At 44.2% G+C, this 18,631-nt stretch overlaps 1 protein-coding gene across 1 annotated transcript; it reads right to left on the reverse strand.

Annotated features, from left to right (window-relative positions):
• Positions 1-11,316: 11,316 nt before the first annotated feature.
• LOC130291954 (olfactory receptor 6C1-like) lies at positions 11,317-12,303 on the reverse strand. Its single transcript, XM_056541384.1, has one exon. It carries the CDS (start codon positions 12,301-12,303, stop codon positions 11,317-11,319), a length of 987 nt encoding a protein of 328 aa, XP_056397359.1.
• Positions 12,304-18,631: the final 6,328 nt, after the last annotated feature.

Consider the following 18,631-nt stretch of genomic DNA (forward strand, 5'->3'; position numbering starts at 1 on the left):
CAAAATTTTAGACCTGCACCAGGCTGGGAAGACTGAATCTGCAATAGGCAAGCAGCTTGGTGTGAAGAAAACAATTCTGGGAGCAATTATTAGAAAATGGAAGACATACAAAACCACTGATAATCTCCCTTGATCTGGGGCTCCAAGCAAGATCTCACCCCATAGTGTTTAACCCGATAACGACCATGGACGAGTATAGACATCCAGGTTGGCGGCTGTTCCGGCACCTGGACGTCTATACACGTCCAGTACACCCACTTGGCTGTAACACAGGGACTTGGCTGTAACACACAGCCGAGACCCTGCCGCACTGCCGGGACCGAAGACAACTTCGGTCCCGGCAGTTTAACCCTTACAGCCGCGGTTAGAAGCTACCGCGAGCTGTATGGAGTTTTGACAGAGGGAGGGGGCTCCCTCTGTCTCTCTCCTGTAGCACGCTGGAACGATCGCAGGGTGCTGCTGCTTACCTGGGCAGCCCGTGGGTCTTTACTAGGACCCCCAGGTCTGCCCCGGTTATTGCCTGTCAGGACATGCCAGAGGCACGTCCTGATATGCTGCCTGCTAGTGTAAAACTAGCAGGCAGCATATATCTGCAATGTTTTGGAATACTAAGTATTCCAAAGCATAAAAAAAAGTGTTAAAAAAATGTAAAAAATTCTTATGAAAATACATTTATTAAATAAATATAATAAATAAAAATACATTTATTAAATATAATGAAAAATAAAAATGTATAATGTGTAGGATCACATGGCGCACATCCGCAGCATATTACGTGCTGCAGATGCCCGCCAACAGTCACAATAATGAGCTCCCTGCTGCGGCTGGGTAGCTTTTTGTGTCCACTCATAGCGGTGGATTTCCCTCCAGCAGTCATGAGCGGACACACTGAGCTATCCAGCCACAGCAGTGATCTCACCCTTGTGACTGCTGGGGGGCATCCGCAGTGTGAAATATGCTGTGGATGTGCTCTATGTGACCCTACACTGCGTCCAGTTCATACTGCGTTTCTGCAGTGTTAGAGGTATCTGTCAGCATCACGTAAAAAAGAGTGATGCTGACGTATACTGTAGCAGCTCCATTTATTTCTGAATGAGACTGCTACAGTATACATTGGCATCCCTTTTTTGACATGACAACGGACACCGATACTGCAGAAATGCAGTATGAATGGGGATTATTCATATAATGATGCCCTGAAAGCCAAAAGGGGCTCCTCTCCTTCTTGGTCCTACCAGGCGGTCAGGCAACCAGATATAGCCTAAGTAGGGGTACTGCCCAGCCAAGGACGTACACGGTGATAAAATATGGGCGCATTTCCTCCATTTCAAAAGCGACTTACCAAAATGATGTCCCACAAATAAAGAATTTGTGGGAAAAAAAGCTAATTGCTATTTTTTCCACTGATTTTGAAATAGTTCTAGCCACACAATAAGGGCTCAATGTACTAATTTTTGCCCTAGGTGAATACTTTAGGGGGTGTAGTTTAAAAAATGGGGTCACATCTGGGGGTGCGGTATTGTTCTGACAGCTAGAATGCTTTGCAAGATGAAGTGCGGCCTATAATTTGTATAATGATATCCTGAAAGCCAAATGGTGCTCCTCTCCTTTTGGGTCCCACAATGTGGCCATGCAACCAAATATGGCCTAAGCGGGGGTCTTACCGAACACGGGATGAACAGCGTAATAAAATATGTGGCGCATTTTCTACTTTTCAGATGCAATGTACAAAAAATATGTCCCACAAATGATGCATTTGTAAAAAAAATAAAAATATTTTTTCCCACTGACTTTGTATCCATTCCAGCCACACAAAAAAGGACTCAAAGTACTCACTTTTGGTCTAGATGAATACTTTAGGGGGTGTAGTTTCCAAAATGGGGTCACTTGTGGGGGTTCTGTAAGGTTCTGGCAGCTAAAACCCTTTGCAGGCATGAGGTGCGGCCTACAATCCATTCGGCTTTAAATGATGCCCATAAAGCCAAATGGCGCTCCTCTCCTTCTGGGTCCTACCACGCCACCAAGGAACCAAATATGGCCTAAGTGGGGGGATTTCCAAACACGGGCCGAGCAGCTTAATAATATATAGGGTGCATTTCTTTCAATATCAGAAGTGATGTACAAAAACTATGACCCACAAATGATGCATTTGTGAAAAAATACAAATTTAAAATTTTAACACTGACTTGTAATAATTCCTGCCAAAAAACTATGGTGTTAAAATACTCACTGTACCCCTGGCGAATACCTTGAGGGGTCTAGTTTTTAAAATGGGGTAATTTGGGGGGGAGGGGGTGTTCCTATGTTCTACCACCTTCAAATTTCTGCAAACCTTGCATAGCACATAAAAAAAGATGTACTTTTCAAATTTTCTAAATTTGAAGTTAAATTATTAGGCTTCTAACTAATTTAAAATTTTTATTAAAAACAAAAAAAAAATGCTGTCAAAATAAAGTAGACATCTGAATGTATAAGTTTCATGAACTATTTGGTCAGTAAGTATAAATATATGCAACCTATTAGTGTTAAAATAGCAAAAAATCTTAATAAAAAAAAAATTCATGATTTTTTGCATTGTAAAAAAACAAACTACAAATGATATCGTCTTACTTTTATTATGTACATGAAGGACAACGTATGACAAAAAAACAATGTCAGAATTATCGTGATCGGCAAAACGTTACCAGAGTTATTCTCTAATAAAGACAGACATCCCCGATTTAAAAAAACAGGCCTGGTCTTTCAGGGGCGTACAGGTTTGTTTGTATTGGTCCTTAAGGGGTTAAATGATCACAAAGGTGAGCAAAAATCTCAGAACCACACGGGGAAAAACGGAAAAACACTTTGACCACCAGAGTACCCCTTTAAGCAGGGGAACACATCGGGCACTGCATGATTTGAGTCCCTGGTGAATGACCTGCAGAGAGCTGGTAGCAAAGTAACCAAGGCTATCATCAGTAACAAACTGCGCCACCAGGGACTCAAATCATGCAGTGCCCGATGTGTTCACCTGCTTAAAGGGGTACTCCGGTGGTCAACGTGTTTTTCCGTTTTTGACTTACCCTATTTGTTTTGTTTCATCTCTATTCTTGTTGTTTAGGCGACTCTATTTCAGTTCTTTGTTGTCTTTTTATCCCCCACTTTGTTTTCCTATCTTTACTTCTATTTCCTGTTTCTTGCTGTGCTGAAAACTACAAATCCCAGCATGCCACATGCCTTGCTGTTTTTTTTTTCCCCCCGCCCTTTACTTATTCTACTATTTTCCCGGGTCGGCCCCCTTATACACAGCACACTAATATAATCAGCCCTGGTTGGGATACACTGGCATACATGCACAAAAGGGACTACAACTCCCAGCATGTGTCATTCAGGAGTCTTCAGTCTGTGGTATAACACCAGCATGCTGCCTCTGTAGTTTTCTGGGGGTTGTAGTTCACCACACCTCTATAGGGCATACACCAGTGTTTCCCAACCAGGGTGCCTCCAGGTGTTGCAAAACTACTACTACCAGCATGCTGGGAGTTGTAGTTTTGATACAGCTGAAGACACCCTGGTTGGGAAACAACGCACTTTGTTTGTATACTGAATTGGCTAGAACAGTGTTTCCCAACCAGTGTGCCTCCAGCTGTTGCAAAACTACAACTCCCAGCATGCCCAAAGGCTGTCAGGGCATGCTGGGAGTTGTAGTTTTACAACAGCTGGAGGCACACTGGTTTGGAAACACTGGTGTAACATAATGTGTATGCTGAATAGGTTAGGACAGTGTTTCCCAACCAGTGTGCCTCCAACTGTTGCAAAACTACAACTCCCAGCATGCCCAAAGGCTGTCAGGGCATGCTGGGAGTTGTAGTTTTGCAACAGCTGGAGGCACACTGGTTTGTAAACACTAGCATACACACATAACAGGGACTACAACTCCCAGCATGTGTCATTCAATATTTCCCCCCCTTTACACATAGAAATCATCCCCAGTCACGATTTATTCCCTTGCAGTCTATACATCCCCAGCCTGTGCACTTTGTTATCCTCCCCTTCACATAACACTCTTATCTTCTCTGTCTTCTTTCAGTGCAGTCCTGCATCCCAGAAGACAGAGCAGGGGGAGGGGAGATGAGGGGGCGTGGCTTCTTTCTCTCATGCACACCTGCATCCTCCGGGAGGGGGAGATGAGGGTGTGTGGCTTCTTTCTCTCATGCAGAACTGCGTCCTCCGGCAGGGGGAGATGAAGGGGTGTGGCTTTTCTCTCATGCAGACCTGCGACCTCCGGGAGGGGGAGGTGAGGGGGTGTGGCTTTTCTCTCATGCAGACCTGCGACCTCCGGGAGGGGGAGGTGAGGGGGTGTGGCTTTTCTCTCATGCAGACCTGTGTCCTCCGGGAGGGAGAGATGAGGGGGCGTGGCTTGTTTCTCTTATGCAGACCTCCGTCCTCTGGGAGGGGGAGATGAGGGGGTGTGGCTTCTTTCTCTCATGCAGACCTGCGTCCTTCGGGCTCTGAAAGAACAGGAAAAAAAAATAAGCCCTGACCCATTGTCCACAGCCTAATCCTAACATGGCCGATGCTGTGGACGACAGTAAGAGATCCAACACAGAACTACAGAACTTCCTGGCCCACAAACAGGTAAGAAAAAAAGACACATGCTACACAAACATATAATACATGTCAATTACAAAAAACATGAACATTAAAAGAAGATGCAATATAGCCAAAAATCTTCACCACCGGAGTACCCCTTTAACCCAGTACATGTTTGGGCCCATATGAAGCTTGCTAGAGAGCATTTGGATGATCAAGAAGAGTAATAGGAGAATGTCATATGGACAGATAAAACCAAAGTAGAACACTAGTCGTGTTTGGAGGAGAAAAAATGCTGAGTTGCATCCAAAGAACACCATACCTACTGTGAAGCATGGGGGGGGGGGTGGAAACATCATGCTTTGGGGCTGTTTTTCTGCTAAGGGACCAGGATGCCTGATCCGTGTAAAGGAAAGAATGAATGGGGCCATGTATCGTGAGATTTTGAGTGAAAACCTCATTCCATCAGCAAGGGCATTGAAGATGAAATGTGGCTGGGTCGTTCAGCATCACAATGATCCCAAACACACTGCCCAGTCAAGGAGTGGCTTTGTAAGAAGCATTTCAAGGTCCTGAAGTGGCCTAGACAGTCTCCAGATCTCAACCCCATAGAAAACCTTTGGAGGGAGTTGAAAGTCTGTGTTGCCCAGCGACAGCCCCAAAACATCACTGCCCTAGAGGAGATCTGCATGGAGGAATGGGCCAAAATACCAGCAAGTGTGTGAAAACCATGTGAAGACTTACAGAAAACGTTTGACCTCTGTCATTGCCAACAAAGGGCATATAACAAAGTATTGAGATGAACTTTTGTTTTTGACTAAATACTTATTTTCCACCATAATTTGCAAATAAATTCTTTATAAATCAGACAATGTGATTTTATGTATTTTTTTTTCTCATTATGTCTCTCATAGTTGAGGTTATAACCTATGATGAAAATTACAGGCCTCTCATCTTTTTAAGTGGGAAAACTTGCGCAATTGGTGGCTGACTAAATACTTGTTTTGCCCCACTGTATAATGTATGTGTTTAACTAACTTTTTATTTTAGGTACTTTATATTTTACTCTGGCTGCACTATTCCATCACGAAACAGACTCAGTTCCATGATGGGAGTAGTAGTCCAGGGGCCAAGTTACCGATGGCACTGGGTCTCACTCCTGAGATCCGCTACGATCATAACTTACAAACCGGGGAAGTGGACGCTTGCTGCTCTGCTCCCCAGTCGGCCGGGGATGTTCCTGACCTAAGCTTGATATGGAGTAAACTCATATTTCCCACAGGAGCCCTCATTGATCAATCAGTGGGGACCAATAAGGTCTTCTGCAGGAAATACAAACTAATTATAGAAGTCGATGTATTATTTCAGTATCTCCACTCCTTCCAGCCGGCCTCCCCTACAGAGCCTCCCGCCCCTACAGAGCCTCCCGTTCCTGCAGAGCCTCCCGTTCCTGCAGAGCCGCAGCTGTCAGCCCCTTAGGCCTGCTTGCCTGTGCATCGCTACAGTAAACACTACAACTCCCAGCATGTCTTCACTGTCAGGACATACTGGGAGTTGTAGTGTTGACTGTACGGAGAGATGTACAGACAAGCAGGCCTAAGGGGCTGACAGCTGCAGCTCTGTAGGGACGGGAGGCTCTGTAGGGGAGGTCGGCTGGAGGAGCAGAGATACTGAAAGAATACATTGACTCCTATAATTAGTTTGTATTTCCCGCAAAGGCCATTGCTGGTCCCCTCTGACTGACCAATGAGGGCTTCTGGTGGGGACAGGGCTGCCATCAGAAATTTCGGGGCCCCTCACACAGCTCAAGGCCTGGGCCCTGCCCCCCCCCGTTCCATGTAGAGATACATGGAGGGGGTGTGCCGGCCGCAGCTTCCTGTGGGGTACAGACGTCAGCTTTCAACAAACCGCCGGGGCCTGTGCAGGAGATCACGGGGGGGGGGTCCCAGCGCTTGGACCCTGCTGAGATCTATAACTTATCCCCTATCCTTGGATAGGGTATAAATTAATTTTCACCAGACTACTCCTTTTAAAGAGGGGCCTATCCAAACTATATGGAAGTAACTATTAACAGAGGGGCCTACCCAAACTATATAGGGGGCTCCATATAGTTTGCGTAGGCCCCTCTGTTAATAGTTGCCCCTATAGTTGTGGTAGGCCCCTCTGTTAATAGTTGCCACCATAGTTGTGGTAGGCCTGGGCCCCTCTCAGAGAGGCCTACAACTATATGGGGGGGAAAACTATTAGCAAAGTGGGGCTTACAACAACTATGTGGGCCGGGGCACAATTTGCCAATATATATAGTTGTTGTAGGCTCCTTTCTGCTGTTAACCGTTGCCCCCAATGCTGTATCAATGCGCAGCGGTCGTGGTCAGGGGTGTAGCTAGAAACCACAGGGCCCAGATGCAAAAAATGATCTCGGGGTTCCCTACTAGAGACGAGCGAACTTACAGTAAATTTGATTCCTCACGAACTTCTCGGCTCGGCAGCTGATGACTTTTCCTGCATAAATTAGTTCAGCTTTCCGGTGCTCCGGTGGGCTGGAAAAGGTGGATACAGTCCTAGGAGACTCTTTCCTAGGAATGTATCCACTTTTTCCAGCCCACCGGAGCACCTGAAGGCTGAACTAATTTACGCAGGAAAAGTCATCAACTGCCGAGCCGAAAAGTTTGTGACGAATCGAATTTACTGTAAGTTCGCTCATCTCTATTCCCTACCCCTCCCCGCTGACCACCCCAGGGCCTGGGCATTTAATAATAAGCAGCCCATTTTTTTGGTGGGGGTCTGACTGCTGAGACCCCCCACCGATCACCTCAGTTGAAGTGGTTCTCCAGCTGTTGGAAAGCTAAAACTCCCATCATTCTGGAGAGCCTCTGGCAATGGGAGTTGTAGTTTTGTAACAGCTGGAGAGACACAGATTGTACACAGTTTTACCCATCATCACTGCAGAATTTACAAGTGACTACAGTTCTGATGGGACAGTCAGGAGAATACACAACGATATCAGTGACCTGAGTGACGTCTTCTGACTTGAGTGATATCTTCTCTGTTATCTTTTCTTCTTCATCTGGTCTAGAGACCAGGTCTTCCCCCAGCTCCATCTTCTCTGCAGAGTCTGATATCCAGACATCATTGGCTCCTCACTTTGTCGGCAGATCCTCATCCTCTGTATGAAGACAGTAATCATTATAACCTTGCCAGAAAGTGTACCCTAAATAAAATCCTGCCCCACACTGTACCCTAAATAAAATACTGCCCCACACTGTACCCTGAATATAATACTACCACGCACTGTACCTTGAATATAATACTGCCATACACTGTACCCACTAAATATAATACTGCCCCACACTGTACCCACTAAATATAATACTGCCACACACTATCCACTGAATATAATACTGCCACACACTGTACCCTGAATACTGCTATACACTGTACCCTGAATACTGCTATACAATGTACCCACTAAATATAATCCTGCCACACACTGTAACCTGTATATAATGCTGCCCCACACTGTACCCTGAATATAATGCTGCCCTACACTGCATCTACTTAAAATAATCCTGCCACACACTGTACCCTGAATATAATACTGCCGCACACTGTACCACTGAATATAATACTGCCACACACTGTACCCCAGAATATAATACTGCCACACAGTGTACCCCTGAATATAATACTGCCACACACGGTACCCCCGATATAATACTGCCACGCACTGTACCCCTGAATATAACACTGCCAAACTTTCCACTGAATATAATACTGCCACACACTTTACTCCTGAATATAATAGTGCTATACACTATACCCCTGAATATAATACTGCCACACACTGTACTACTGAATATAATACTGCCACACACTGTACCCTGGATATAATACTGCCACACATTGCACCCCGAATATAATAAGTGCTGTACACAGTACCCCTGAATATAATACTGCTATACACTGTACCCCTGAATATAATACTGCCACACACTGTACTCCTGAATATAATACTGCCACACACTGTACCCTGAATATAATACTGCCACACACTGTACCCCTGAATATAATAGTGCTATACACTGTACCCCTGAATATAATACTGCCACACACTGTACCTCTGAATATTATACTGCCACACACTGTACCCCTGAATATAATAGTGCAATACACTGTACCCCTGAATATAATACTGCCACACACTGTACCCCTGAATATAATACTGCCACACACTGTACCCTCAATATAAAACTATCACACACTGTACCCCTGAATATAATACTACCATACACTTTACCCCTAATTACAATACTGCCATACATGCATACACATCATATATACATATACACCCCCTCTTATCCTCTGTGTCCTCATTACTCCTCATCACCCGCATAACCCCCTGTACCTCTCATCAACCCCCTGCACCTCTCATCACCCCCATAACCCTCTGCACCTCTCATCACCCCCCCTGCACCTCTCATCACCCCCCTCTGCACCTCTCATCACCCTCCCTGCACCTCTCATCACCTCCCTACACCTCTCATCACCCCCCTGCACCTCTCATCACTTCCCCCTGCACCTCTCATCACCCCCCTGCACCTCTCATCACCCCCCCTGCACCTCTCATAACCCCCCCTGCACCTCTCATCACCCCCCTGCACCTTTCATCAGCCCCCCTGCACCTCTCATCAACCCCCTGCACCTCTCATCAACCCCCCAGCACCTCCCATCACCCCACCTGCACCTCTCATCACCCCCCTGCACCTCTCATCAACCCCTGCACCTCTCATCACCCCCCCTGCACCTCTCATCACCTCCCTGCACCTCTCATCGCCCCCCCTGCACCTCTCATCACCCCCCTGCACCTCTCATCACCCCCCCTGCACCTCTCATCACCTCTTAACACTCCCATAACCCCATCCCCCCACGCAAGTTCACCTACCTTGCCGGGGATCATTGAAATAATGTGAGGCTTCTGCTGCTCCTGGTTCTGCGCAGGGATGTGGACAGGTCTGGTGATTGGAGTAGACGTGTGTGCCTTCGTGGGGCACGTGACGTCTCTACTCCAATCAGCTCTTGGCCTGTCCGGCCCTGCCACAATTCTTAAGGGGCCCGCGCCCTAGAAATAGGTAATTTATTAGAAATGTGCGGGCCCGGTCATAATACTTGCGGGCGCCCAGCGATCAGTGAGTGACAGTTGCAGTCACTCACTGACAAGCAGGGCCGCCATCAGGGGGGTACAGGTGACAAGCCAGAAAAAGAAAAAAGTCCAGGGACGTCCGGGCCTCCTGAAGTTCCGGGCCCCATACAAGTGTATGGGTTGTACCCCCCTGATGGCGGCCCTGGGTGGGTATTATTAATTTACAGTGCTTTAAGTTCATATTTCTCACCAGAAGCCTCATTGGTCAATTAGAGGCAACCATTGAGGGCTTCTGCGGGAAATAGGAATTTACTCAGTACCGAGCTTAAATTTGGAACTTCCCCGGCCGGCTGTGGAGTGGAGCAGCATGCCGTCCGCTTCCCCGGCTTTGAAATTATGATGGTAGCGGGTCTCAGGAGTAAGACGGTGTGCCATCGGTCACTCAGCACCTGGACTACTACTCTAATCATGGAACAGAGTCTGTTCCATGAAGGAAATAGTGCAGCCAGAGTAAAACATACAGTACCTAAAGTAAAAAATTATAAAGTTATTAAAACATACAATACATTATACAGAAAAATACATATATTACACAAAATAAATGATTGATTTACACATTAAAAAAATCATACATGCTGGGTAGTTTTATTTTATTTGTGGCTATTATTTCCCTGCCCTGCTTATAATTGTTCCCTACTTTCAAATAAAAATAATAAAATTGTTCTAAAAAATATAAAATTAGTTCCCTACAAATTCAGGCATATATCTGATAATTTTTTTCCCCCAAATGAAAGGGGATAAGATGTCTGATCAATGGGGTCCCCATTTGGATAAGATGTTTTCTGGCGGAGTACCCCTTTAAGTTAGGAGACGGAGTTGCAACAACTCTTACAGTTGAATCCAAGAAGCTATTCCACCAAGTTCTTCTAAGCTCTTCTAGCAGAGAGAGGTAGTTGGGCAGAAGCTGCTGCCTTCTCCTTTTTGTGTGCTGATCTGCTGCTGAAGATATGGCAGTGGGAGGATCCAGGAAGGGGCATTTATTATAAAACATGATTTCCCTAGTAGAATCCCATAGTCATGTTTAAAGTTTGAGCTAACAATCAGAGTTTACAAGTTTTTATAGCCTTAGCTGAATGGCAGCAGTTTTCCCAATGGTTTACAGCTTCAGTCTTGAGCTATTGACCCTCCATTCCCTTCACTTATACAAGTGTCTCTAGTCCTGCAAAAAACATATTTCCTTAATCCCTTATCAGTGAGAGGCTAGGTTAACCATGGGTTCCCTGTAACAGTAGAACACAACACTATGGAAAATATAAGTATTGCCGCTCCTAATTGTGCGTTGCGTGCCATATAGTGAAGCACATGAAAAGCATGCTTCTTCACGGTCACTTAACCTGTTTATTTTGCGGTTACGTGAGGCACTGCATGCATTGGTCTTTATTCTTACAGTAGAGAAGTCATTAATCATAACTTTTTGTGAATTGGGACATTTAAACTTGCTTTTTTTTTTTTTTCCAATCTAAATTTAGTAGGAGTTGGAGTCGGTGCATTGTTTGCCGACTCCGACTCCAGATAGTTTTCCTCTTGACATATATACCTGGATGTTAACTCCTGGTTTTATTTATTTCAGTATTTCCATTATATCCTTGAGTTTTTGTTGATAAACCAGTTCTCATTCTTCTCCTTATAGTGGCTTTTACATCTTTATTCTTTAAGCTGTAGATCAGGGGGTTCAGTATAGGGACGACAGCTGTGTTAAACAAAGAGAAATATTTATTGGAGCCTAAATTAATGGAAGACATTGGCCTCAAATACTGGAAAACAAGAGAAGCATAGAAACAGATGACAACTGTAAGATGAGAGGAACACGTGTAGAAGGCTTTATGTCTGCCACTGCTAGAACGTATGGACAAGATGGCGATAATTATAAAAATGTAGGAGATGAATGTAAGGGCAAAAGGCGTAGAACCACCAATAAATGTCCCTACAATGAGAATGTAGAGCTGAAGAAAAGACGAATCACTGCATGACAACTTCAGGACAGGAATAATGTCACAGAAGAAATGGTCCATCTTGTTGGATTCATAACATGTTAATTTGAAGAGTTCCATTAAAGTTGGTATGCTTTCAATGAAACCACAAACCCAACATAAAGAGGCCAGAAGGACACAAAGTTTAGAATCCATGACACGATGATAATGTAAAGGGTTACAGATAGCAACATAGCGGTCATAACTCATAGCTGCCAAAACCAACAGTTCATCACAAGTCAGTGACAAAAAGGCAAAAATTTGCACAAGACATCCAACAACTGAGACAGTGTTATCTCCAGATATAAAAGAAATAAGGATTTTATGAAGAGTGATTGTAGAACAACTAATGTCCAAGATAGACAAGTTGGCCAAGAAAAAGTACATGGGTGTATGGAGATGGTGATCTAGACAAACAAGGAGGAAGATGCTGATGTTACCTCCAAGGGTGAGGAGATAGATGACCAGGACCAGGAAGAAAACAAAACATCGTAACAAAGGCTCATCTGATATCCCAGTAATGATGAAATAAGTTGTTGTGCTCACATTTGTATGATCCATGGAAGTTGTAAAATTAATTGTAAAAAAAAAAAAATTGCAAGAGAACAATGAACTAGAATATTTTGACAACTGTATTAAAAGGAATTTGTGTTATTTCTCATAAGATTTTTCATGCAGACATAAAACAGTATTTCCGTGAGGTTATTTATTACAATAGAAAATCATAAGTGTAAGGTTGGGTTCACACTAAGGAATTTCCAGCCAGAATTTTTGAGTGCGTCCAACACTGCGTGGTCTTTACCGTCCCCTTAGAATGCCATGTATTCCATGCTGATTCTGCCTAAAGATTAAGATCATTCTTTTTGCAGTGAAATTTCAACGTCAGAAAGTCAGCTGACGAAATTCTGTAGTGTGAACTGTGTAGCAGAATCCCATTGACAACAATGGAACTCTGCTGCGCCGGAATTTCTGACCGGAATTTTTAAGCACAATTATGTTTAGAAATTCTGCAGTGGGAACCTGGACTAAAGAATTATCAGTATTACCTGTTCCCTTATACATAAATATGAGCAATAGAAGCCCCTAGTTTGTAAATGAATATACTCCGTATCTATTCACCAGTTTTAGTGCAGTCTAAAACAAAGTAATGTATTCCATATAATCAGGGGTCAAGTCCTGGGAAAAAAAGTGTGGGAACTCACCCAAGATTTCCACTAAAGGACTGGTCCTGTTCCTGCTGTGGAATAATCCATATCCAGTGAACTACAGCTATACTGTATAATGGAGAGAAGAAGAAAATGTCAGCGTTATTCTTAATGAAACGCAGTGATGATAAGAACGGAGATTAAATAGAGATATGACAGAATGCTGAGAGTTTCTCTTGGGATCAATAAAACCTATAGGGACAAGAAATGTAACGTACAGAAACACAGAGGACTCACAAATTGCTTTTACTTGCAAGTTGCATTGGTAACATTTCTGTAACAGTGTTTTTCCAAGTAATTTTTTTGCGTTTCTATCATGTAGTGTGGTATCCCGGTACAGTATTGCATACAGTACCTAGTGTAGAGGTCCCCAAAGTCAGAGTAAATACGTTCAGGTAGGGTTCCTCAGATCGGACAGCCCCTAGTTGCCTCTCAAATGCTAATATAAATGTATATATTTAATAATTATATATATTCTATAATAATGTATAGTACTTACCTTGTTCCGTGTCGCAGGACCTTCGGTCATGTGACCATGCTAGTAACCTCTATGGTATGTTGTAGGACCTTAGGAGGTCCTTGGGTCACGTGTTACCCACAAATCTCTGTAATGGTGATTGATATCCGTTTGGATCAATTAGCGTTAGTCCAGCCCCTGCCCATATAAGGGAGCTGCGTCCAATTATCGCTCTCTTGGGTTGCTGCTCTCGTGGATGCCGGACTAACAGGACGGTGCTACGCAACTTTCAAAGACACGCTAGGCCTCAAAACCTCCTACCTTAGCGGAACTAAACCGTGAGTTCAAATCCTAAATCCCTGCTAATGCTAGCGTCACTACTGGACCACAACTAACCCCTAAATCCAGTGGAGCAATGCATAATACTAAAAGACTCTTAATGCTGATATAGATTTAATCAGATAGCCTGGTAAGTATCCTACTCCCGTCCAAATACAAAAAGGCCTTTGATTCTTTGTGCATAAACTGGAGTAATTCACACAGACACACACTTGGTCAGTGGTTAAGTACTTCTGATCTTTATTAAGCAGGCCCCTGGCTTATATCACTTCTGTAATCAGCATAAGTTCCCACCCCCTGCTAGGGGGAAAGACGTACCATTCCTGAGTCATCCGCTGGCTTTCTTTGTTCAAAGTCTTCAGACAATGGTGGGGGCAAGATACTGGAAGGAGCAAATGTGGGAGTAGGTTTGTCCTCGCTGTTTCCCTTACACGATGGTGGGGGCAAGATGAGTGAGCAGAGGGGGAAGAGCAGATGGGGAAGGGGGGCTCCTAAATGAACATTTTTTTTACATGGAATACATCTATTACAAGCCCCCCTAAAAATTATCATTTTACCTTTCCCTAATTTCACTCATCTGCCCCATTGTGTTTTCTTGAACGTTTCACTGTACTTTAGACAACCCATGGCTTGTCCATGGACCCCCTTAGCCTCAGACTTTACACATATGGAGTCAGATGCTGTCCCTAAGGTTTACTGATTTTATAGAGGGCATTGAAGCTCCGTAATGGGGTATAGACCTCTTCTGTAGTCTCATAGTCCAAATTCGTCATCACCGGTGTTGCATTTTCGACAGCCTTCTCACACATCTTCTTTAAACAAGGCAAAACACAACACAAAACAAAGGCAAGGATTATCAGTATTATAAGTATTGTTATTTCTATCTTGGCCAAAGTCTTTTTCCATCCTCCCATCCAATCAAAATATTGATCCCAGGGGTCTGAGATTCCAGAATTCTTTTTAAGTTCTATCGATAGGTCTTCTAATTTCTTTATGGCTATGGTTACTTTACCATTGGGTCCTGTGTTGGCTGGGATATAGGTACAACAGGTTTCCCAAAACATTTTACGTACTCCCCCTTTTTCCGCTAACACCATACCTAATGCCATATGATTTTGGAATGTCATAGTGGATGTGGCGCTTAGTTGTTCGGCCTGACCTTTAAGAGCATCCACTGAAAAATGTATAAATCTTTGCTGATTATAAAAGATATAATTAATCCAATCTACATTCTTGTTTATGGAAATCTGGGGTATTATAGACTCAAATCTAGCTTTTACTTGATCTCTAGCTTTAAATTCATCTGGGACCTCCCCCTTGGGACTCCTATAGCATCAATATATACATGGGGGTCAAGGCTCCAAGCAGGGGCTGCACGTTTACTTCTAGAGTGTGATTTGGGTTCCTCTGTATGTTCAGTAGTGAAAATGTGTATGGGTATAAGAACCTTAGCTAGTGCGCATTCTCCAGTCCAGTTCCCTTCTAATCGAATTCTGAGTCTCATATCCCCACAAAACCAATATATGTCCCCTAGTGACTGAACCTGGTTCTGTAACTTGGTTTTGTCTATTTCTCTATACGAGGAGCAATAACCCTTGCTAAAGATCCCCATGAATCTACCCTGGTTTCCTGGGACAGAATAACAAGTGTAGTTCCCAGGGATAGTTATGCTCTCTCCTGGCTTGGGGATGTTGGTAGTTATGGGGTATTCTTTCTTCCAGTTCTCACAACTGATGTGTTCTGTGGAACTATTAGTGTACAGGCTAAGAAAGCATTCCTCTGCCTGTTCAGGAATATTCAATGGAACTGTAAGCGGAGTACCTCATCCATTCTAACCAGAGATTTGTATCAGAGTATTCTGTCTCTATGGCCATGGTGTCTTCAAAAGTGGGGTTGGCAATAGCTACCATTTTATTAAAAACCTGAATATGTTGTCTTAAAGCAGTAATCAAATGTGCAATTGGGTCTTTCCACTCCCTTGATTTATACATATCTTTAAGCTGAAATTTCCCCATTTTACCTCCTCCCACGGTTCCCATTATATATAACCCTGCATCCTGGGGCCCAGGGTTCTCAATGGTTAGTGTAAATGGCATATTGTTTCCTGTTCTCCCAGCGTGATGACATGTCCCTGTTTTGATCAGGGTCATTCGGGTGAGTAAGGATTTCCCATTTAAATCCTTTCTCCTTAAGGCACTTTCTGGCTTATATATCCAGTCCTCCCCTGTGTTACACCCTACTGCTCCCCAATAGGCAAACTTATTCCCCAGTACTCATCGGTGACACAAATATAAGTTGACTGAGATGGGTGATACATACTACATTGCCAGCGTTGGTTTGGACAGCTAACTACGTTACAGTAATCAAAGGAAAATTATGCCACATGGGTGTTTGAGGAATTATACCAGAATGTGGTTAGGTCACTGTATTAAGTAATGGCTACTTCTTGGCCTAGTGCCATAGATACAGAGAAAAGGATATGTATAAACATCATGGTCTGGACAGCGTAGCTTTTTAGTCCTCTGGTGCTGAGGCCTTCTTGCAGTGGGAGTCGTGGATCCAAGTGTTCTTCCCTCCCACTTTAACTGAAGTGACTGTGGTCAGCAAGACTTGGAATGGACCATCAAATCTGGGCTCGAGAGGGTTCTTTCTTTCAAATTTCTTTATTAGTACCCAATCACCAGGCAATAGCTTGTGAGTTCCAGTATCTGCTTCAGGATCTGGAATAGAAGAAAACACTCGGGCATGTATCTTAGTCAGCTCTCTTGACAATGCGGTCACATAATTAGTTAGGGCATCAAATTGCATTTGTAGCTGCTGAGGATAGTAACACCCTAATCTAGGGGCAGTTCTGAAAAAGATCTCATAAGGGGATAGGGAATATTCTCCTCTAGGGGTGTATCTGACACTATAGAAGGCTATGGGTAAACTATCAGGCCAGAGCAAACCAGTTTCTTGGGACATTTTCAACAAACGAGTTTTAAGGGTACCATTCATCCTTTCAACCTTCCCACTGCTCTGGGGATGATAGGGGGTGTGAAAAGACAAAGTAACTCCTAGTGCAGACCAGATTTCTTTAGTCAATGTGGCTGTGAATGCAGGTCCTTGGTCACTTTCTATTACTTCTGGTACTCCATACCGACACACTATTTCACTGATTAGTTTCTTGGCCATGGTTTTGGCTGTCATATTGACTACCGCGTAGGCCTCCGGCCATCCGTAGAACATGTCCACCACCACAAGGGCGTATTCAAATCTTCCGCTCTTTGTCTTCTGGATATGGTCGATCTGTATCCTTTGGAATGGATATAATGGTTTTGCAAGGTGTTTCTGGGGTGTCTTCTCTGTACGGCCTGGATTACATTTTTGCACAAATAGCACAGGACTTGCAGTAAATGTCTGTTAGTGGCGTGATCCCTGGTGCTGTATAATATTTCTGGATGAGGGCATTCATGAGAGTTTTTGACAGATGAACGTCACCATGTGCCCACTGTACCACTGCTGGATACATACTTCTTGGTAAGCAGGGTTTCCTGTTATTTATGAATAAGCCATTCCTATTCAACAAGGCCCCCTTCTGTTTCCATATTTCTTTTTCTTCAGCACTTACTGCCTCTTGAAGTTCTTTCAGTTGGGATTTGTCCACTGGTAGGGTTTGTAGAGTCAGCATTGAAGTATTTTCTACTCTGCTCTTCTCTTCCTGTGAGTTTCTGGCTGCTTGCTTGGCCACAGAATCCGCTAGGTGATTGCCCTTTGCTTCCCTAGAGTTCAATCGCCCGTGAGCCCTCACTTTCAGAATCGCCACTTGAGTTGGAAGGACTAGAGCATACATCAGATCCCTGATGGCCAAGCTATGTTTCACTGGTGTCGCCGCTGCTGTCAGAAAGCCTCTGGTTCTCCAGATGACTCCAAAATCATGTGTGATGCCAAAACCATATCTCGAATCTGTGTGGATATTTGCTGTTTTTCCTTCTGCCAGGCGGCATGCCATGGTCAGGGCTTGAAGTTCAGCTTCTTGTGCTGACATGGTAGGAGGTAGATCCTCAGCTTTTAGTACTGTTTCTTATGTGGTGACGGCATATCCTGTGTGGTATCTTCTGTGTTCGTCTGCAAATCTTGAACCATCCACAAACATAGTGAGGTCTGGATTGGGCAGTGGGGTTTCACTTACAGTTGGCAAGTGTGCTGTTTCCATTTTCATGAGTTCAAAACAGTCATGGGATTGTTTTGTGTGACTGGAATCCTCATGACCATCTTCATCACCATCATCGTTCCCTTCGTCTCCCCCTCAAGAAGTGGAAGCAGAGGGGAAGGATTCAATACATTGTCATTGAATGACATTGTCGGGTATCAACAGGGAGCATTGGAGCCTGAGATGCTGTGCTGTGGAGAGATGTTTGGGTTGAGTCTGGTTTAGTATAGCAGAGATGTCGTGTGGAGCCAGAAGAATGAGTTGGTGTCCTAGAACTAGGTCAGCAGTTTTATCCAGGAGTGCTTGTGCAGCAAACACAGCTCTAAGGCAGGATGGGCCTCCTCTGGCCACGGCATCAAGTCTGCAGGAGTAGTAGCCTATTGGTCGCATTCTGTTGCCATGAGACTGGGAGAGGACTCCAGTAGCATGTCCTTGTCGCTCTGACACATACAGTTTAAAAGCTTATCATAGTCTGGTAGTCCCAGAGCACGTGCGGAGGTGATGGCATTTTTGAGTTTGAAGAAGTTGGAAATGGCTTCCTCAGGAAGGTCGAAGGGATCTGTCTTCAAGGCATCATAGAGTGGTTGTATCAATAGAGAGGCCTCTGGGATCCATGACCGACAGTAAGAGATTAATCCCAGGAAAGCATGTAGAGCCTTGGGCCCTGCTGGTATTGGAAGGTTATGTATTGCTTGC

Source organism: Hyla sarda, chromosome 9 (assembly GCF_029499605.1).
Source record: "Hyla sarda isolate aHylSar1 chromosome 9, aHylSar1.hap1, whole genome shotgun sequence".
In the NCBI taxonomy this organism is placed as follows: Eukaryota; Metazoa; Chordata; class Amphibia; order Anura; family Hylidae; genus Hyla; species Hyla sarda.